Source organism: Apus apus, chromosome 1 (assembly GCF_020740795.1).
Source record: "Apus apus isolate bApuApu2 chromosome 1, bApuApu2.pri.cur, whole genome shotgun sequence".
Classification (NCBI taxonomy): Eukaryota; Metazoa; Chordata; class Aves; order Apodiformes; family Apodidae; genus Apus; species Apus apus.
The window spans coordinates 105,658,125-105,681,552 of NC_067282.1; the positions used below are offsets into that span (position 1 = coordinate 105,658,125).

General features: G+C 35.4%; 1 protein-coding gene across 7 annotated transcripts in view; it reads left to right on the forward strand.

Annotated features, from left to right (window-relative positions):
• Positions 1–23,428, forward strand: part of DMD (dystrophin) — a 1,087,789-nt gene that overhangs the window by 781,873 nt on the left and 282,488 nt on the right. For all 7 annotated transcript variants that reach the window (XM_051641663.1, XM_051641654.1, XM_051641680.1 and 4 more), the window contains one exon: positions 13,990–14,107. In XM_051641663.1, coding sequence (XP_051497623.1) covers positions 13,990–14,107 — 118 coding nt within the window. The remainder of the gene's footprint in view (positions 1–13,989; positions 14,108–23,428) is intronic.

Below are 23,428 nucleotides of genomic sequence, written 5' to 3' on the forward strand. Positions count from 1 at the left end.
CTGTTGCAGATTCTCAAATATAACTACTGATGCCTCTGAAATTGCTTGAGCAAGTTCTCAGGTGTTATAGCTGAAATTCATGGGATGTCACTTCACAGTTCATATTGAGCTAGATAAGAACACTGTCATACCAATTAGCATTGTTTGTTTATTGTCTTCCACACAGAAACTTTCCGCCTTGAAGCTGTTAACATAAGAATTACTGCTAGAACAAACTCTTTTTTGGACTATCAGTTTGAAAGTTTCACTGACTTTTGGGAAAAAAATAAGATTACAAATTTTAGAGCATCTGGATAAATAATCTCCATCCTGTAGTATGCTGCAGAAGAGAAATGAGCCACAGTTTTGAAACTCTTGTTGCCCATAGAGGGATAACAAACAGTGGGTAATACTACAAAAAGCTGATTAGTCTTTCTGTGGTGGGTTGTATTTCTTATAAAGGTATGTGAGCAAGTGTATATAAATATACATATAAACATTTCAAATACATATTATTTGTATTTTTTTTTCCAGTAGAAGATGTAGTGGAGAACAGCAACAATAAAAAAATCATCAACTAGGAGGACTGGTGACAGCATTAAGCAATAGCCTGGCTAAACAGTGACTTCAAGGTTGAAACAGTGACCAAATATCTGAAAATATCCTTCCAATAGGAATAGTAGGGCATACATGCAAGATTAAATTATGGACAGTTAGTACAGGCATCCTCAGGCTGCTCCATGAAGTTGGTGCATAATTGCTCTACCTTTTAAAGCAATTATATGGAATATACAACAATGAAGACTTGACTGTGACCTCTTTCTCTCTCAAGCACACACCTACATACACAGATGGTAGTAGTATTGCAATATTGTGAAGGTGCCTTGATTACAGATAGGCTCATTGCAGCTGTTTTAGATGAGATAAAGCTGGGAGGCTGATGCAGGAACAGTTAAGTGCTTCTGCATTCGGTCAGTTGGGGCTCTTCAGGTCTCATTAACTCAGGCTTTTCCTGAAAGGTGCTGTACTGCTGAGCTGGCCCCAGAAATTACACAACTGAGGACATGCAGTGCTCTGTGTGCATTAGTTAGTCTGTCTGACCTAAGTGAGCTTTTTACTGAATTAGCTATAGTGCTTCTGCCCCATGTTGTATTTAATCCAGAATTGAGGTTAATTAATCCACAGGTAATTGAGGATTGAATGCCTTTCTGGACTGCACAGCTCAGATATCAGTTAGCTACTCTCGCATATCACTGCTTTTCCTATACCTCCACGCCCGCCCTCTCATGACCGTGTCCTGCTGTTCACTCTCATTTCCCGTCCATCCTTCATGCACCTAGTCTCATGCAGTTGTGCTTGTGCTCAGCCTGAAGCATTTGCCTCTTACAAACAGGTGATCTGGTAGCTACAGTACAGTTGCAGCTAAGCAGTTTTGTAGGAAGGAAGCAGTGTGGGTGCAGCTGGCCAGGGACTACTGTTCCCTCTTCCAGGGAATGTATGTCCAGCCGACAGTGGTACTGTATCTGTGCTCATTACCATAAGATATTGAATCATAGAATCAAAGAATCATTAAGGTTGGAAGGGACCTTAAAGGTCATCAGGTTCCAACCACCCTGCTATGAGCAGGGACACTTCCCACTAGAGCAGGCTGCAGTTCTCATCCATCCTGGCATTAAATACCTCCAGGGAAGGGGCATCAACAACCTCCATAGGCAACCTGTTCCAGCACCTTATTACCCTCATGGTTAAGAATTTCTTCCTGATGTCTAACCTAAATTTCCCCTATTTCAGTTTAAAACCTTTACCCCTTATCACTGCCCTCTCTGGTGAAAAGCCCCTCCCCAGCTTTCCTGGGGGCCCCTTAAGTACTGGAAGGCCACTATAAGGTCTCCTTGGAGCCTCCTCTTCTCCAGGCTGAATAGCCCCAACTCTCTTAGCTTGTCTTCATAGCAGAGGTGCTCCAGCCCTCTGGTCATATTTGTGGCCCTCCTCTAGAACTTCTCCCACAGGTGCTGTTGTAGCAGTTGTCGATTTTTTGTTGCTGTTGTTCGGTGTGAGCAATCAGTATGATCAAGCTTTGTGGCTATTATGGTTTGAGTGATCACAAATCTGTGGATAGAGCTTCATTTTGGAGGTAATTCAATTAGCATGCCTTCAACCAGAAATCCTGTACAATCGTGTGCATTTGTAGAAGTCTGTGCAATGTCTCTTAGGCTGTGGAAGACAGTTTGAAACACTTTTCTTTGATCTACAGTGACATTATAAAACAATAAACCATCAAACCTCAAGAGAGCTACCTTGGCATACATGTTGAATCATTTATAATTATTTTGCTATCTCTTAATGCCTGCACATCTGCAGCAGTGAGTAATTAAAGTTTGAAAGGAAGCTAAAATTTTGCAAACTGATTAGATCTTTGCAGCTTTTCAGAACTATGTTTGTTTTTTGGGTTTTTTCTTTCAGTTTGTTTAGAAGAAATATAGGGGTCATACTCAAAGAAGTTTAAAACAACCTTGTTTACACACTAATCTACACTGGGGATATAGACTAAGAAAAACTGAAATCATAGCAATTTTTCTACTCTCAAGAATCTGTTTAAAAAAAAGAAAAAATTCTGATCACACATCTTCTCTGTTACAACAATCTTAATAATGTCCTGCTATTGGTTGTGTACCTCTATGATGTTCTCTTTCAGCATTGCACAAATGAAAATAACACATATGTAACTTTAGGCACCTCTACACCAATAAATGTCATCCTCCATTCCTCATGTACCTGTCTTCAGTAAAGAAGCAGAGCCATTTTGCATTTCCTTTGCCAGGTTGCTCCTGTTGCTTTTTGTTAGAGCCGTGTCTCTGCTACTTTTGTTCTCCGAACTTTCTGGCACAAGGCACAGACTGAGAGCAAAAGGAGAGTCATGGGAGTAAGCTGGCACAGTGGCATCAGTGCTCCCATTACACCAGCTAGAAATGATCAGCCAGTGGTGCCTGCAGAACCTTTATGAGCCTTTCTGAGAAAGCAGTAGATACAGAGTATTACGACATGCTGAGGCATAGCTCCTAAACTTGTCGGTGTTTCAGAGTATTCTTTTTTACCAGAATATATTATGCTGTCATGGATAAATAAACTGATGTTGCTTTTAGCGGTCTCATCAGGACTAAAAGATAATGGCATCTGTTCTGTTTTATATGTAATATTTCTCTTTTATTTCTTAGCACATTTGTTTATTCTTGTTTTTATGATCCTTAGCTCATGTTTCTAGAGAGTTCTTTAAATCCCTTGGACAATGGCTAAAATTTACATCTTTGCATTTTTTAATGTTTGAAGTGAAGGTATTTAGAAGGGTACTCTGGAGGAATAAAGTAGAAGCAACAGAAATAATAGCTTCCTGGACTCAGTTTTCTTCTGTTAATAGCTGACAAAAAAAAAAAAATAAAAAATTGCCTTCAAATGTAGTTCTCAATAAAAATAAATATTAAGCTTTTTTTTTTTTTTTTCTGATGGAGAAAGCCACTGAAAAGTAGTGTATTGGCATATGTATTTGCAGTATTATTCAAGAGAAGGAATAAGGTCAGAAAGTCAAATAAGAAAAAATTATGAAGTCAGATTTTTCGGTTGCATAGACTGTAAAATACCTCCCAGTTTTGCAGGCTGGTATTTGCAAAAATTCAGTGACCTCAATCTGGAGTCCTTCCAGTATTTAGCTCTTGAAGAACTGCTTGTCACAATCTAGCAAGATTCTCATTTCCATAGGGAGATACAAATCATTAATTTTAAAAAATGTAACACATTTGGAAGCTCTTGTTTCCGCCTCTCAATATGGCCTTTCAGTTAAACTGACTTTGTTATGGTAACAGAGAGGGGGAGAGTGGGAGACAGGGTGCAGATGCATCTTAACAGCCTCATAGTTAATTTTGGTTCTCCAGCCCTGGAGAACTCAGTGCATCAATCTTCAGCTTATCCTCTATATGGTATGACATTTTCTTGCACCTTACTAGTTTAGTGAGTAAAAAGTGAAAATATCACAGATCAGATAATGCCAGATTTTCAGATATGTTAAACTTGAAAATTATTATTCCAGAATTTTATGTATATCTTTATTGTCCCTCATGTCAAATCGTGTGTCAAAGCTAGTAAGATGTAGAAATACCTTATTGGCATGGAAAAAGTTAACAGTGAAAAGCTGAAAGTCGTGTTGGATTAACCAATAAAGGTAAAAATTTTTTAATAGGGAATTTTACAGCCAGTTCCATAGCCCTTGGGTTTAGGAACCAAAGAATGCAAATTTTTAAATAAATACATAAATAAATACCTCTCCTCTAGAAAAACAACACTATAAAAATAGATTATATACATTCGTCCAATCTTCAGAGTTATTTTTCAGCCGTGACTGACACTGTCATAACAGGAACTGAGCGTAAATAAAAATATACTGGAAGAGACAGTTTTACACCACTCATTTTCATTCTTTTTTCCCAGGGAAAAGTTGAGTAGCTAAAAAACTTCTGTTTTTCTAAAGCAAAGGGATTACAGCCATGAAACAGTATTTTACAAGGCACAGAAATTCTTACCTGTGGAAAAATGTCAGTATTTCAAAATTACTTCACAGATATAATATATTTTATTTTGACTTTTAATAATGAAGATTATTCTAAGATTATTTACATTTTGCCAGGAACATCCATTGTATTAAGTGGGTTGTAATAGTATCGCAAGAAAAACTCTTTCTCTGTTTTGACTAGACTGCAATGCTCAAGCTCTTTGCCCCTCAGCCTCAGTTATTCTTCAGTTACATAACAGAAATCAGAGAAAGGACATTAATGTTGAAATTTGTTTTCTTTCCTTTCAGTTCCATCTTTGTTATTGCAAAGGCACACTGAAAAGTCGTTATCTGTATCTATATATACTTACATGTATCTGTGTGAGTACACATAAGCAAACTATTAGTTCCTTCTTTTTTTTTTTTCCTTTTTTTTTCTATAGTTGCATCATTCAACTTTAACAGTTATTCTTTCTTTTCTATTTATATCAGATATATTTCTGAAACTGTCATTCAGGTAATAAAACTGTATTTTCTGAGAAGGAAAAATACTAATTTTCCTTCCACTGAAGCAGAATTTTGTAGCTCCTCTGCAAGCTACTAATCAGTGTCTGCACCTTCTGCCTCAAGCAATAGTTGCAGATTAAGTACTTTAACAGTTCGTAGTAGGAGTTCCCCTTGTCCAAACAAGAAATATCTCCAGTTTTATCCTTAACTTTATACTTGAACACTGCTCTCAGTCAGAAATTGATTAAATATATTTAAATTACCTGATATTTGTGTGAGGGGAGGGGAACCAAGAAGGACTGACACTGATTTAAGGAAACAGATGTTGAAAATTCCTCTCAGATAAATTGGCATTATGTATGAGTTGAAATTCAATTTAAAATGTATTTTTAATTTCTCATAGATTTATAGATTTCAAGGTGAGAAAGGACTGGTACAACCATATAGTATTTATGAAACCATAATCCATGGGATTTTACATAGAGATTCCTCCTCCTACTCTTCAAAATGGTGTCTCTATTGACAAAAATAATAATACCTTCATTTACACAATTCTGTTAATAAAGAATCTCTTACATTTTTAGTCATCTGCTCTTATTTTAAAATGGACTCACTACTAAGAATTTAAAACTTTTTTGTTTGAAGTTTGCTGTCTTCAATTTCTAGCCAATATATCTTTTTAGCACTGTTGTTTCCATAATTAATAATTACGGTATTGACCAAAAGAAGGCACCTTTAAATGACAGAAAAGTTTGAAATTAGACATAATTTCATAACATAGGTACCTGTCTCGCAGCCTTGACACACCTGCCCAGTTCTTGGTGCTTAGCTTTACTAAAAGCACTGGTTGCTGCTCTCCTTCAGTTTGACTTTTGCATGTGAACAGAAGGTTTTCTGTACCCTTCTACAGAAATGTTAAATTCAGTGCACATCCTTCTTCAGTAAGGAGTAAACCCTCCTTCACCTGTCTCCCATGACTATGTGCTTCAATCTGCCAGGTATTCTCCATCAGCATATCAAAAGGGCATTCACTGGAAATGCAAGAGGAAGTCACTGCTTTTTCTTTTCCTTTGTACATTTTCTAGTGGATAAGGCATCCATCCAGGCAGTGACTCATCTGCTTTCAGTGTCTTTCTTAACTCCCATTTTTCAGAAATGTCCCTTACACCTGGCTGTTCTGGTTGGTGTTAGTTTGTGACTCTTCTGTTGAATTGGCACCATTGCTCAAAAAGAGTTGAGAAGTCCCAGGAGAGGAAAGAGAAAACAAGGACTTGGCCCCTGTCACCAAAATACCCATTTTTGTTAGTCATGCAGTGGCTAGGCATCTTTCCACACAGCCTACGAATGCCTGAGTTCCCTTCTTAGGCATCTACTCTCCAGCTGCTTTTGACACTGCAAAATAACAGAGGGTTCTAACTGAGCTACAGCTCCTACTTGAGCTGCATGTAGTGATACTCAAGTGCACAGCACTTATATCTGTTTCTCAGCCTACCCCATAACTTCCTACATCTTGAAGGGCAAATTATTTTTGAGTGTTAAACATGATATTTTTCAAGACAAGATGGTATTAATAATTTACCAACTCCTGCTGACAACTGAGAACTTGATCTTTCCTCTTTGAAATGTTATAAATTTAAGTCTTGCCCAGTCCAAACTTTAAATAATCAATTTTTAAAGTTTTGTCTTCACAGTGTCCACAGTCTTTTAGATTATTATTTTTCCCTGGACTTGAAATACCCAGATTATACATTTCCTTCCTTCACTGTTAAAGAAGCCTGAACAACATCAGATTTTTTCAGGTTTATACCTTTACCTTCTGTTTACTTGTTGGCCTTAATTAAGTACATAGCTAGTGAAATACAGAACAATAAAAAATAGAAGTAAAACAAAAAAACAAACAAACACAAGAAAGCAAAGCAAACAAACAAACAAACCAAAAATGAAAGGCAGAAGTATTGCTCTAGAAGTAAAAACTTTCTGAATATGCCACAAAGGCTTAGTACCAAAACTAGGCTTGTTACTTGGTATGCTTCTCATCTTTCAGAATGTTAGTGAGATATGAATAAGGAAAAGGATCCCAGTTACTAGAGCTGGGCTAAAGTCATTCCAACATTTCTTATCAGTCATGGTAAATAAAAAGAACCTCTCCTTCCTAACCCCCCAGATCTAAATAATACTAAGTTCATTGTAAGAAACAATTGATATAGCAGCTATTGTTTTTTTTCAAATGCAAACCCAACCAAAAAGATTAAATCCTCTTTCTATATTTGCCTTATTCTTGAGAAAAATATCTAGTGTTATAAGGTACTAAAGAAAAACTAACCTGGCAAATGATGCTGTGCCAATCAATTTTATTCTTTTTTATTGTTAATCACTTGTTATTGATGGAGAAAGCTTCCAGTTAAAAATAATTAAAATTTTCCAGAGGCTCTAGCAAAAATTGAGGGAGTCATTCTGTGTTTATTTCAGAGCATAAAATTGATTCAGGCTAATTTTTTCCCTATAAAATTGGATAATTTGGGGACCATGTTTAGTCCCTCTGTTAGATTTTCTTCTCCACAAAAGTATGGGGTTTTTTTGTTCGTTTGTTTTAAATAGCTAAAAATGCCTGTTTATTTTGCTTCTATTAGTAATGAAATATGTCTACTCAATACTGTTTTGTGCAAGGTAAACACATCTTTGGCTTAAAAAAAGGTGACAAAGTAAAGAACCTGTAACTTTGCTTTTGAAGTACATTGACAAGTACATCTTTCATTGGATTAGTCTCAGATAAAAGTAGTTCAATGCTGCTATCACCCAAAAAAACCTCAAACAAAACAATACAGAAAAAACGAGACACAGCTCTGAGAAACAGAAGAGCTGTCCTCACGGAAAAGAGGAATGTTCATTTGTAAGTGCAGGGGGAAAATCCTTAATCTGAAAACCATTAGTTGTATAGGAGAAATAAAAGGGTAAATTCTTCAAACTCACATTTCATGAATGGTAGGTATGTGTAGAGAGACTTCGGTTCTGCTGACCAATATAGAAACTGGGGAAGCTCTGTAGCTCCTAACCCTGGTTCCCATCCATTAAGTTATTTAGTGTGATTACCTGAAATGACATAAAGTCATAGAATCATAGAATAATTTTGTTTGGGAAAGATCTTTAAGATCATCGAGTCCAACCGTTAACCCATCACTGCCAAGTCTACTACTAGACCATGTTCCTAAGGACCACATTTCTTGAATACCTCCAGGGATGGTGACTTTACCACTTCCCTAGGCAGCCTTTTCCAGTTTTTGACAACTATTTTGGTGAAGCAATTTTTCCTAATATTCTATCTAATCCTCCCCTGGCACAACTTGAGGACATTTCCTATTGTCCTATTGCTTATTACTGGGGAGAAGAGACCAACACAACCTTTGTCTTGCAATCTCTGTGTATGCCATGCTTTTCCTAGTGTCAGTATGCAATTTGGGGGTCTATGAAAATGGTATAAAACATGTCAGTGAGCCTTGGCTGACTTTTATCCTCTCAGGAAATCTCATCCTTGTACCTACCTTGCTTACTGATCCACGCTTTCCTTTTCTGTAGACAAACAGGAAGCAGAAAGAGAGAGGGTGAGAGCTATCCCAGCTCCAGCCATCACCATAATCTTAACTTTGATCAAAGCATGGGGGCTAAAATTAAGTATTCCCTGTTCTGCTCAGTTCAGTTAGCGTACATCAAGAGCATGTTGCACTTTTCACTGTCATGACTTCCTAGTATAAAGCAGTATTCCTAAGTTGTAAAGGAACAGTCCTCAGACATTTACAATGCCACCAACATAATTTACTGAGTGACTGTCACACAAAGGATACAGAAAGTTCTGCAATGCTTTTTCATGCATCTAGTGAGACATCTGATAATCTGTCACTGGTTGCTTTCCCACTGTGATGGAATTGATATATTCACTAAGACAATGGTGTGAGCTACTTAAGCAGTTCTTGAGTGGGCCTCACGTGGGCCTTATTTAAGTGGGTATAAAAATTTATGCTTATGAAAACTTAAGCAGCATAAATCACTCAGGCAAAATCAAATAATAATATCCAGTCTGCTAATGTTTTTATTTCACTGACGGGTACCAACCTACTAACAACACTGCTAAACAGTACCTCTAGATCTTCTTCGTTTGGAGTGAAAAATCAAAACAGCTAGTAGCTGAAACAAAATTTGTTTTAAAAAGAAAACTCTGTTGCACTATATTGTTTTCATTATTTCATAATTTTATGTTTAAATATAGAAAGTATGTAAATGATAATTTTCTCTCATATTCCCTTCCTGCTTAGTGACAAGAAAACAAATTCAAATTTTGCCTGGGAGGAATAACTTAACAAAGCCAATTTTATTATGCAGATGAATTGTAGGTGTTGAAATCTGCATTTTTTGAAATTGTTAGCAAGCTTTTTTCCAATGCTTTCTTTCTCTCTTTCTAGGTGTGTATATCACAGATTATATTTAGAGAACCAACCAGCCTTAAGAAACTCAGTTGTTTTAAGTAAATTTGTCGTGGCCATACATTTTTCTCAGGAAATAATTGCTTCATTTTTGGTTTAAATTTTGAGTTTAAAGTTTTTCAAAAGACAAGTAGATAATTTCCTCAGCAACTATTGAATGGAATTATGCTTTTTTTAAGAATGTCATGATGAGTGAATATCTTAATAAGAAGTAAAATATATTTTCCTTCTCTATTTGTTTTCCCATATTAATCATTCAGTTCTGTGCTTGTAGTCCACTAGTTTATTTCACTAAACAGGTTGGTTGTGGGCCAAAACAAACCATCTAGAACAGTTTGGGTGCTTCATTCTTCAGATATGGCTTTTGTATGACAAAATGGTTCTTCTAGTTTGCTAAAAATATGGAAGGCAAAACATCATTTTTTGGATCACTCACTGTTAGCATTCTTACCTAGCAAAAAAAACCCAAACAAAACAAAACAAAACAATACAAAACAAACATGTAAATACACTGAAAAACTGTGAAGACATGGCAGTAATTATCACTACAGAAGACTCAGTTAAACACTAAAAAGCAATTTTGGAACCTCCTTTACCCAATAATCTTCCATTTTTTTGATGGCATTTTGACCTATTTGTTCTCAGAGATATGTTTCAAATTAGGAATGTAAAACAGTTGTTATAGTAGACCCTTTTTAAAGAAGCATAGAGACTGTGAGACAATCATATGTAACGTTGCAGAAAAGTAACCTTAACTCTTGTTTGTATGTATGAAGTGAAGCAATGGGAGAAGAAAAGTCCTAGCTTTGGTATGAGGAAAGTTGTTTCTAATATGAAAAAGTAAACATCTATTATCAGCACTAGTAAATTATTAGTTGAATGTTTAAGACTTGGTACCATCCTGGAATTTAGATATTCCAGACAATAATACTTGCTATGAAATCAGGGGGAAAGAAAGGAAAAAAAAAAAATAAAGTGTATAATGTTTAAATACTTTATATAAACTACTACACACTAGGGTGTACTATGTCACACTAGAGTGACAAGTATGCAGGCTTATAACATGTTGTACATTATAAAGCTAGAGGATATTTTAATTCACAGTCTCAAACCTTGCAGTCTCACCAAGAAATTGTCACACTTCACCTGTTTCAGTTTTTCAGTTTATTTTTAGCAGTTTTTACACAAGTTATTTCAGTTGCTGACTTAAACAATTTGTTCTATAGCTCACCCCCCTCATTATTTGTAAAGAAATCATAAAAGTTAGGAACCTGAAAATTGTAGGGAAAATTGCATTTTTCTTTTGAGCAGCTGCTCTCCACAAATGTGGAAAGATTATTAAAAGTGAATAACGTAACTTTCTAACAAACTGTAGGCAGGTTTGATGTCTGAATCTCATCTTTCCATTACTGTACTGTCACCAAACATTATTATGTTGGCACGCATAGATCTATGGAAGGAAAAAAAAAAAAAAAAAAAAAAAAGGAACTTTTGTGGTTAAAGATTTATTTGTGCAATCATGGATGTCAGTGGTCTTTCTTCATTGTTGATTCACTCATGTTGAATTACATTTATTATTAAACACAGATTTCTTGGTTAAAAAGTGATCTATAATGTTTTGCAGAATACCTTTAAAAAAAGCACCTAGGTAAATGAGAGTAAGGGGAAATTATAAGAAAAAGATCACAAGCTTTTATTAAAAAAAGTAAATCCTTTTACTGTAGCTGCCTCTCTAAGTTTCTGTACCTGTACTTTTGGTGACTTGACTGGGACTAGATAGATTTCTATTTAATTTATTTTGAAAATTACTTTTATTTCTGTGTTACCCATTTTTACATAGCACATTTATTTCAGTGAGCTGACATTCTGAATCACAGATATCTGGTTTGTTGTGCCTCCACAAGGGTGTCACTATGAACAAGTTTTTGTTCCCCATGGTTGTTATAACATCTTCTAATTGTTTCTTTTTAGTTTTCTGTTGAGGATCCAGTTTTACACCATTTAATATCTGGCTGGATTTGTAGAAGTTCTTATAATTAATTGCTGCTGATGTTGGTTTGAGTTTGGGGATTTTTTTAGCTTTTCAGCTAATGTTTTAAAATTATTAGTTTTTTTCCCCAACATTTAGCAGCCTTTTAATTTGTATTAATCAAAGCACTTACCTTCCTAGCATGTTTAGTTGTGGTTTCTGTTACCCACAAAATCAATTTTTGTGATCAGTGCAGTACTTTTTTGAATTTTATAATACTTTAAATGGAGCTCAAGTATTGCTGTTTACTTTCATACTACAGAATCACAGGATGGCCCAGGAATAATTTATTTTAGTAGCTACTTTTATCCAAGTTTCTATCATAGTTTGTATGTGTGTGTGCAATGTGGGTTCTGTGTGGAACATATTTTTGACCAAGTCTGTAAGATTATATAAATTGGTAAAATTTTACCAATGAACATTTTAACAATCTTACAACAATTTTAATGTATACAATTTTACCAAATAAAATAGAACATTGTTTGGGTAAGGTTCTCAGACACTTTATATTACACCAAAGAAATAATATATTAATTTGAGGTTGTTTTTTTCCCTTGATCTCAGTCATTACATTTCTAAAACTAGGAAAAAAAAATCTGTTCTGTAATTATATAGTATTGGCTCCTGATAAGCCCAAGAATCTTATATCCTTTTTCAGCATAAGGGTTTCAAGATGTCCTTCTTGACCTTTCAAAAATACACGTTAGTACATCTGGCAGAAAGAAACTGTATTCAGATTAAATGACAAGGGGAAGTGTGTTCTCACATTCCATATAGCAACAAGATTCTTGTGTCCCTGAGGAAAATGCAGAGCTAGTAAGACTCACTTTAAAGAGGCATTGTTATTTGTCCTGAATGTCCAGTTCAGGAATTGCCAGTGGGTCTTTTGGGTAAATCATTCTGTGCAGCACTGAGGTATACATCTCTTCCATTCTCTCATTTTGATACGGAGCAAATCTTTACTGAGCATTCCTTAGCTATTGCTTTGTTTCTGACTAGATTTCATACAGCAGAAGTTTTTTCCATGGTATAAACATAGCATTTAATATTTGGTTGGAGACTCAGGCTGGATCAGATTAATCGTTCTCCTATTCAGTATGTCAAATATAAAAATTATATTCAGGAAACTTCAGGGAACAGTTTAGAGTCACTGTTGGTGTAAGACCTTAGAATCACTTCATGTGCTTTTCCTCTTCTAAACAGTTTCTGGGTAGGGGAAGGAGAGAGAAAGGGAAATATTACTTTGGAGACCACACAGTTATCTGAGCCTGTTGTACGTGTTTTATTGTTCCTTCTGAACAATCCATTTTGGCAATATGTATGATGCAGTTGTTGTTAAGCTGCACTGGGACTGCTGTTAGTGTTGTAAAATTCATGTCACTCATTAACTTGTCTTCCTAGAAAATGGAGTTTTGAAGGCACAGAGATATCCAGAGGTAGCAACTGCATCAGTAGATTTTATTTCTTTTTCTTGAGTGCTTTCACTAAGGAGAGAATTCTAATGAGAAATTTGTTCTTCCTTTAATTATGCAAGTTGCTGCTTTAACTGCATGTCTCTGTTTGCAATCCAATCAGTATACAAGTGAAAAAATACCATCCAAACTTTGTGTTATGAGTTTAGAAAGCCAGTTGTAATAGATTGTCAAAACACTTCTGACGCAAAAGTTAAAGGCAAGAATTTTACTGGGTGTAGCTAGACACGTATCCTGAAAATTACCTTTTTTTCTAAAGAGTTTGTAACTGAACAAAAATGAAACTCTGTGGAGCTTTCAGCTTGCTTTTGATGATACATGCAGTAGTTACCAGAAGTGATGTTCTCACACACTTTTTTCAGTTTTATTGAACTTAAAATTACATTAGGCCTTTAACTATCACCTTCAATTTGGTGAAATTATGTAAGTGTAATCTCAGGTTGGGCCAAATTTAAGATCAAACTCTGCAGGTCTTAAATTTTTAGAATAAAAGAATTTTGAGAGGAGAAACATTTAAGACAATAAAATACTGCCAGATAAAATAGTCAAGACACATAGTAAGCAGCCAGGTGAGCATGCTCACATGTGATCTAACCACTGTCCACATAAAAAGCCTGAAAAATAAAAATCCTCTGCTGATCTTTGTTGTCAGCTTGATAGCTGATATACTGTACCTGCTAGCTATCTAATAACATACTGTTCTGTGCTGGTGACCCAAAGTTGTGGGCAGAAAAATGTAATTTGTGCATAATTTGTTAATAAATACTGCTACTTCTAGCTCTTAAAACTGGGAAATCTAACAAACATCTTTTCTTGAAGCTACATGATAGGGAGTGGGAGTTGCTAGGTTTGATCAATGTCTTTTAAATACACTCTTGGATGCTTCTTCTGGCATACGTGGTCTTCTGTCTTACACATCATCTTCTCAACAGCTCTACATGTGTGGTTTTTTTTCTTTGTTTTATTTTTGTATTTGTGTGCAACTAGGCAATACTACAGGATCTGGAACAAAGACGTCCCCAGCTGGATGAATTAATAACTGCTGCACAAAATCTAAAAAACAAGACCAGCAATCAAGAGGCCAGAACAATTATTACTGACCGCAGTAAGTGGTGATTCTGCTGTGATATGGTGTTTCAGTAAATATGGAACATGTTGTAATAAGTATAGCATTTTCCAGACACTTTTTCAATGAGGAGAGTTCAATCAGAAGACAATTCTTACACAGATCTTCCAAATTGCATATAGAACTAAAGCTAGTGAAAGTCAGTGTTCATATATTTCTGATTTTCCACCTCATATTACTTGTTTTTATAGTGGAAGCACATCATAGAAAATACAGAGTGTGATCACTATAGATAACAAGGAGGATTCTTTAGCAAGAAGGAAAAGGAAAGAATTCACAGAGTATAGTCATAGGCTTATAAGAAACATCCAATACCATCCCCCTAGTACAGCTGCAGCTTCTTCTTTCATCTCCCATCAGTCAGTGCAGAAATCTGATCATGCTCTATACCTTTCTAGATTTAACTAATTAGGAGTATCTAAGGTGGAAATATTAGCAGATTAAGTTTCAGAATAGGTTTGAATAAGATGTACTGTTGTCTTGTCACCCTTGGATGCTTGCATGTCCTTACGCCCTTTGCTATATGATGAAGCACACTCTCAAGGGCACGCCGTAAGAGCTCTGTGGTGGACTGTCATATATCTTCAGTTAATATTTTTGAGTATTCATGACTAAAAACTGCAAAAAAAATAATTTCTTATGGTCCTAGAGGTCCCCTGGGGAGCTTAGAGAAGACCCAGGCCAAACGCTTTGTGTGTGAACACAGCCATTTCACTTTAGCTGGATGCAAGCTGTTCTGTGCATCTAGGCCTGGAGACCAGGGATTTCTCCCTGAAGCTAATGACTGTAAAGGTATATACATAGGCTAAACTTCTCCATTGCCATAATAAAAAAAACATCCATCAGGTAAATGCTTTCTGTAATACGTTAAAATCACATTGCATGTTTGGACTGCATGTAGCTAGTAGCACATTCAGGTACTATTTAGACTGTATCCTATGTCAAATAACATTATTTAACTAGTATTATCTTTCTGGCCTTGAAACATGTTATTGAGAGAGAAAATGTATTTATTTTATTTGGCGTTTGAGAATAAATGGATAGAGCTTATGTGTTAGATAAGAAACTGTTCCTGTTCAACATGCTGTCACTATCTGGTTAGGGCAACCCAGGGAGATTCAGATTGGACCCCCTTGATTTCTAAACTTCTCAGAAAGGAGCCTAGGTGCAACTCAGACCTGGCCCTTCCAGGAAGAGCTATTAAAACATCACTGTCCGAGGAAATGTGCAACCATCCAATACCCCTTGATTGGTTTAAGATGAAATGACACTCAAGGTCTGTATTTGAATATTAGGTTTAATAAAAACTATAGATGGAATACTGATACTTCAGTTATTATCTTGGGCTGTGCAATCATGAAGTCTGATTTTTTAGATCAGAAATCACAATTCATATATGTTCAAGCTGCACTACCTGAGGAATAATCATGGTTAGGCTTTGCATTACTTAATGATTTTAGAAAGGAAGAGAGAGAGAGAAGAGCAGAAGAAAAATTAGAGAGACAGATAACAGAAAATCCCGAGTCCTGGATCCAGCATTGGGCCAGCCAACTTGGTGTTGGTGTCAGTGAGGCTCCCAAAGCCCACCATTGCAGCCCGTTCTTATAGGCCTAGTTGCCTTGTTTCACAAAGATGAGTAAGCATGAATGAGTCATAAGACTGAGCAGCTGGAGTGGACCTCTGCCCTCTCTGCCCCTTGGTGGTTGTGGCTAACTTCAATCATGCCTTAGGCCATATGCGAGCTATCATAGTTGTCCATCCTCTTAGGCAGGCCTTTTGAAGGGTTACGATGGGGTTTCAACACCACTTTCACAAGTGTGGGTCCTGGGGGCTGGTCCCTCACACAATTTTAAATTTTTAATTTTAGAATCCCATACACAGTTGAATTTAGATGAAGTGTGTGTATATACCTTCCTTAACTTTACAGTGCTTATTCAAAGCCAACATATGCAGTACTCCCATCAGTATTTTCTACTATGTTTTAATTTTTAATTCTCAGGCAAGTTTTTTTAAGGTAAGAACAGTAAACTTTACAGGAAATGCAACTGTAATTCTTATATGCCCTTGTGTGAATTATACACATGACTAAATTCTGTTCTGTTGGAAAACTGCACTTCACATTAATTGATATTGCCTTCTGAGATAGGTTAAATGCTTCTTTCTCATGCAGCAAAAAAAGGAAAGCAAGCTGTCAGACAATATAATGAATAAGTATGGGGTAACACAACTGTATTAAAGCTTCCATCTGCGGCAGGCAGTGTGGTGAATATATTTTACATGCTTTCTTAGTTTTTAACTATAAGAATGCCTAAAATTATTAGCTGATTTTGAACTTAAAGTATACAAGATTAATTTTTGCTGTGATTTAGCAATTAATTTTCTGTGTTGAAACTGTCAATATCGTTGACTGGAAAAGTGCAACTTAAGAGGCAGCTGTTAAAAGCCATGTCCCTTTATGTTCTCTCAATTACATCTTGCTGTAGTATAGTATCTTCTAACATCGTCCTATTGTTGCTAATGAAATCATTTTCAAGTAAGCAAAGTATTTTTTTGTTAGAAATATAGAGAGTCTGTGTTTCGGCAATGGAGGGAGTTAAAGTATGATCAGAGCCGTTTTTGGTCCAGACTTCTGAGGCAGCAAACTAGATTCATGAAGGTTTGTTTCATAGTTAGTTAGTTTATATTTTTATAATTATAGGTAGTACTAACCACTATTCAAGATGTATTTATTACTTTTAAATTTTAAGGAGATTACAATATTTATAGGAAAAAAAATGGTAGAACTTTACAATGTAACACAAGGTTTTTCTGAATATATGCCAAATGTGGCATCCTGTCACTGTAAGTACTTCTTTAAAAGAAAAATAGAAATTTTTATATTTTTATTGCATTATGTTTTTTCCTCTGTCTGTTGTATGAAGAAGATGGAGATTGCTCGATTTGGACTGAATTAGGCCTGCTAAATACATATATAGACAATATTCACTTGTTCTTGCTGCAGCTACCGTGGAGGGAGTTCATCCCTCCCACCCCTTCACAGTTCTATGCTGTCCTGAACATGGGAAGACTCCTTACCCCTAACACAGCTGCGAGAGTGCCCTCTAACTGTGTGCTCTCTCACGCAGCTCCTCTGAAGCCTGCTGTGCTGTACAGTGCTCTCATGTAGTGCTGTTGTTTTGCCTTGCAGTCCAGCACATGTTGAGCCCAGCCTACTGCACCCAGGTTGTTGTCCCCAAATCCATCTCCAGGAATCTTGCTTTCAGCCAGAGCTGGATCCTGAGCCGGAGAACCTGCTCCGTTTGCTAAGTCCTGTGTATTCCCCACACCCCTAGAGAGCATTTGTTCTACTTGGACCTTGCACCAGAGTCTTGCTGCAGGTCCTCCCTGACTACCTCACTGGCAGACTGTTCCCCATTTCCTGAGGTTTTTTCCCTTTTCATGGATACAAATAGATTATGTCTTGTCTTACATTATGTCTTAGCAGTTATGAGTACTGATTCAAGTCTATCCAGTTTCATTACCTCAGCATTAGCACTGTACCATTCATGCTCCTTTCCAGGAGCTGTGTACCACTCTCATATGTAGCCTCCTGTAATGTCACACTCTCAGGTGCCAAGTGCATGGGATGCCATCAAGAAGGAAAAGGAGTGCAGGGCTCCACTGCTTTTGTCTGTCATGTAGGAGCTGATAGACTTGGCTGTATCTAGTGACTACCTCTTCCTAGGCTGAAGCACAGGATCCCACACTTTGAGAAGTAAAATACTGAGATGAGCTGATTTGTATGAATATTTTGTTCATTGACCTTTTGCTATCAAGGTGCTAGTGAAAAAAACCTAGCACAATCATCTGGCCAATATCACTGAACAAACCTAGTATAAATAGTAAATGAGACTAGTAGATGCTCTGCAAGAGAGCTGTATTATTGGTCACAGGATGGGTCAGTATGTCATCAACTGGAATTAAAACTCTGAAGGCTCTGGCTTCTGTGCTAACACTGGTAACTCATAAGTCTTTCTGCATACAGAAATATGTATGTTATGTTCATTAAAGTCTAACTTGGAATTATATTTAGAAAACATTATTGCCTTTTTAAACTATTTATAAAAACAGCCAAGCTAAACACTTTTTACAAAATCAAACAAAAGACATTTGTTAGAGAATCTCTATGAAGAATTGCAAAAAAGTCAATGATCATGAGATTATTTTTCAACTGAATTGTCGTAGTGTTGTATAGCCTTTCTTTAGGAAATAAAACCAGGATGTAAAAATAAGCTCATACAATTGAGTTACTTCCTTTTAACCTTTTTTTTCCTACCCTTACTTCTCTATCTGTATGAAATTGCAAGTGCTATGCTACATAAAAAGAACTTGGCTCTATAAAGTAAAGCTTGTATTATGATTATACAATGTTATATTCAAATATCCATTTTATGTAAATCATAGATTGTTTACAAATTCTACATTAGAGAACACATAAGGATAATAATTACATTTAGTCTTGAGGAAAAGTTCTGGGGAAAAGCAAGATACCTCACTGCTCTTTTAATGCCCTTGGTAAAGCATTCTGTTATAACAGAACCATATGCTGCACAATAAAGTTTTTCTTTGCATAACACATCACAGTGACAAAACACTTTGCTTTACTGCTGATGAAAATGTTGCTTGTTTAAATTGAATGAGTTTATAAGCAACCTGGAATATAATAAAGTAATTAAACATAGAAAATTTTGTTTATTTTCCTTCAGGTCCTATGTATGGAATACATAAACCCGGTAACAAGTCAATAAAGAAATATACTGAGAAATAATAAAAACAGATTTACAGTCTTAGAATCAGAAATACCAAAGTAATTACAAAGGCTGTGTTAGATCTTGCTAGATCCTGGAAATGCAAGAAACTTTAAGCAGCAGACCTTACTACTGCTGTATTCACACACATGCAAAAGCTTTCTATGGTTTTACTTTGCTAGTAATTTACATCTCAATTTTGTAATGTGGTTTCTGGCTGTGTAAGCAACAGTGGAGGTATGAAAATGAATATTTATAAGACTCTATGAAGAAATAATCTCTTTCTGACCAAAGAACCTCCCTTTCAAGATCATTAGAAGCCGAAGTAATACACATCTTTCTTCACTTGTGTGATATGTACTGAACTCTCAACATATAATTTGAGAGGTTAATTAATTTCTATTACATAAAATGCATAAATAAAAGCAATAAATACAAGCATTTCATTGAAGACTATTTTGATCAAGAATTACACATTGGGACCAAGTTATTACTTCTGAAATTTTATTTTGCAGTTTTTAAAACCAAGGCCACTAAGGTATGAATAATTTATAGGGGATGTCTTCAGAAAGGTTATTTTCTGTTTGCTTGTTTTGGTTTTTGTTTTTTTTAAAAAAAGAAAAGCTATATGTTATAATTGGCTGTTAGGAGAGCTGCACTTGAATTAATCTAAAAAGAGCCTGAGTTTCTCGTGCCACTCCATAAAAGTGCCTTTATTTAATGGTTTGCTGTATTTGACAGTTTTATGGTAAAATCATCAACTTGTCATCACTTTCACAACAAAATGTATGGAAACTGCACAGTGAATTACAGCTATACTGTTGTCCTCAACATTGTAATAAAATAGCTGTCCTCTCTGTACTGCCATCCACATGGTTTTCTCTTAGAGCTATCTGACTACAAGTAGAGTTTACTGCTTGAAAAAACATATTCATACAACCTGGAATTTGTCTTCCAGTAGTAAAAGTCTTAGTTACCAAGACTGTAAAAAAACAAGTGTAAGAGAAAACTGTACTTGTTTACAGTTTGCTCAGTTATCTTGTTGATATTTTTAAGCTCAATTATTGAATAAACCCCAGTATTCTATTATCTGGATTCCATATATTTCAATAACTTCTCAGGAACCTGAGTAATAGCTTTCTTTTGTCATAAAGATGCAAAGTTCATTAGTCATCCTGATGTACTTCTTTACAGCTGAAACCTTATTTTACCTATGAGAACTCTACGCCATGGAAATGAAGGGAAAAAAAACCCACATTTGTTGTTAAAGAAATGTCAATAACAAAATGCAACTGTAGCTCTGAAAGACATAGCATGTAACTGAGAAGAGTACCTCATTTGAAACCACTTCCTTGGCATAGATTTGTGATTACAGGATTTGTAAGAAGTTATTGAACATAGTAAGAAAGAGTAAGAAGCTGTTTTGGAGCACTGGTGAGAGTTGCCCTTTAAGAATGGGAAATAACCTGCCCCAAAAATGTCTGAGTGATTGGGGAATTACAGTTATATATAATTTCTCAGGCTATATATATTAGAAGCATATGACTCAGTGGACAAAGGGCAAGATCTAAATTGCCTACTGCAGGTGTTGTAGTGCTCCCCAAAAAGATATGAGACTACAAGGTGACCTCCATTTCTGGTTATATTCTTGAGTAAAAGTGGCACAGCATTTTTGGCAGCCCCTGAGCTGCTAAGTGTATGAGGTGATGAGTGTTGGCAATTCGCTCAGAGCTCACTTACATTCTTAAGCCTGTGAAGAGAGTTAAATAATGACTAAACTTTGTGTTGTGTGGCAATTCAGGTGGAACATAGCTGGCTAGTTCTAGACAGGGTGCTTCTAAACAGATAAGAGTGTTCTTCTAAGTTTTAACAGTCCTAGAAATATGTCTGTGTTGGAGGACAGGCACCCTGAATTGCTGTTTGAGAGGCACTTAATTTTGCCCAAATCACAAATGTTACTAAGATTTTGTCATCCATTCTCCAAAATAGTTAGGAGAACTAATTTTTGTAAAAAGCCTTTCAATAATTTTAATTAGGTCCATGCATAAAGGTCAAAAAAATAAATAAAAAAAAAATAAAAGAAAGATAAAAAAGAAAAAATAAAAGAAAATAAAATAAAAGACCTTGAATAAGAAAAACAAGTTTTCATAGGGAGATGCGTCACACTAACAAGTTGTGCATTATTGTGTGATGTAGCCATGGGTAGCTGAAGTTAAGTAGTTGAAAGATTTGGGATATACTATCACCTGACAGAAGGAAAACGTACTTTCCACTTTAGCCTAGGGAAGGATTTATATGGCAGGAGAACTGGGGATTTAATCTGCTTTGTGTCTTTTTTTTAACCTCTGTTGGTCATCATTTAGGGATTAAATGAAATGATCAATAGAGGTGATCAGTCAGAATACAGACAAAAAAAAATATTCTAAGTTATAGTGACAAGAAAATTCAAACCTATTTAATGTTCTGCATTTTACTCTCATGTTCTTAAAATGTTTGGAGACTGAGGTGATAGCAGTGATTTTAGTAAAACAGCTGATGCGTATACATCTTCAGCCCCTCCCAACCTTTGCCTACCCAGTCACCAATTAGATTGAAAGTGTTGCCCAGAACCATGAGCAGACATGAAATGAAGAAAGTCTTGTTTGCAGGCTGTAAGGGGCCAATTCCTTTCCCCAATTACTATTGTCTGCTCCCCTACTCAGGTAAATCCTATTAACAGTGTTGTTAGGGTCAGCTTTTCCTTATTTTATGCTCAAGGCGAGTCATATTTTAAGAGACTGGTTTTATGTAACTACCTGTCTTTGTTCCTTGAAGTCTTTGTGAAAATCTTTAACACTTGTAGAAATCTGCATGCATATATTAATTTGAAGGAGCTTTCTTTTTTTTTTTTTTTAGTTGAACAAGAAGACCAGTGTGTGTTTCAGTAGCTTCAGAAAGAAGCAGATTTACTTGCAAAAGCATTACAGGCAAAATATAAAGGGAAAGTAAGGAACTGCCACACAGGATGAGATTGCAAGTCCTACTCATTCACTTTGCTGTCTCCAAAAATCTCAGTGCCATTTCCTGAAGAATATTTAAGAATTCAATAGTATAAAAATCTGAAATAAATAATGAGTACTCAGGATACAAAGTCTTTATTTCTTAGACAATTAGACAAGTGCTAAGATTTTTTAAAAATATTTAGCTGCCTAAAAAAAACTTGCAGTTCTTCAGGAAAGCAAACACTGAGTTATTATAGAGTTTTCAACATATTTAACAATTAATTAACATTTATATAAAATACTTTAAAATCTGAAAATAAGAAATGCTGAAGAGGTTTGACTTATGTTTTGTCAGTGGTAGTAGAATGTTCCATTGACTTATGTAGTGCTCAGATAATCAGAGTGATGCAGGAAAGACACAGTCATTTTCTGTGTTAAAAGGAGTAGTGTTAATAATTTGCCATTAAATATATTTCTACCACTTAAAATGTGCTTGTAGCCCATCTCCATTGCAATTAAATATCAAAAATAATTAAGCTCCAAATGTGAAATGGGGGGAAACAACTGCCTGTTATTTATATTTGTATTAGCATCCTATACATTAAGAATTATTTTCAAAGTTAAAAACTCTTTTTATAAGCAATTTAAATTCTGTGTCTACTGTTGAAATTCTGTCACTGGGATTCTTTTTAATCTATAGTCCATTTGAGCAATCAATAACGTTTCTAACATTAAAATATCTGTATTTTCTCAAAATCATGGAAAATTATTTAATTTTCTTTTAGATAGAAGATTTCTATTTCTTGCCAAATTCTAGAACGGTTTCATATATTTGAAGCCTGAAAATCTCAAAAGTATTGCATCATACAATTTGGATGTGTTCCCCTTGTTCTTTAAGGGAGTAAGAAGGATCCAATTTTAAGAAAAACAACACATTTAACAAAATTAAAAAAAAAAAAAGCCTCATTATCTTCCTAGTTTTCACTCTGATTATATACAGTTTGAATGCCTTTCTTTAATAACTTGAATTAATAATTTTGTTTTAATTGAACTTTTAAATTTTGACGTTCAGTCAGTTTATAAAAGCATAAAAACTTGACTTTTTTTTAATATTGAATTGCCTGGATTTTAGCTATCCTTTTCATTTTATTGTTTACTGGGATTTACATTTTGCAGGAGTTATTTTTTTGAATTACAATGCTGACATTCTTTATTACTGGACTTCTCTGAATATATCTTTTGTCAGAAAAGATGTTAGCAATTGATTAGAAAGTAATTTGTATTTGGCATTTGTTTTCAGATTTAGGCAAGATGACAGAATTTAATAAGCAGTTAGAACTTTTCGCAATCATTAAATTTTCATAGATGTTGTATCTGTTAGAAAACCCCTGAAGTACAGAAGTTGCCAAAACTCCACTGTAGCTCATCTGCTGCCATCTGTATCAAAAACATGTAAGCAATTTTCCACAGTTACACTTATTATTTGGTTTATTATTAACCAAATAATAGTATTTATTTTTACACGTTAACTT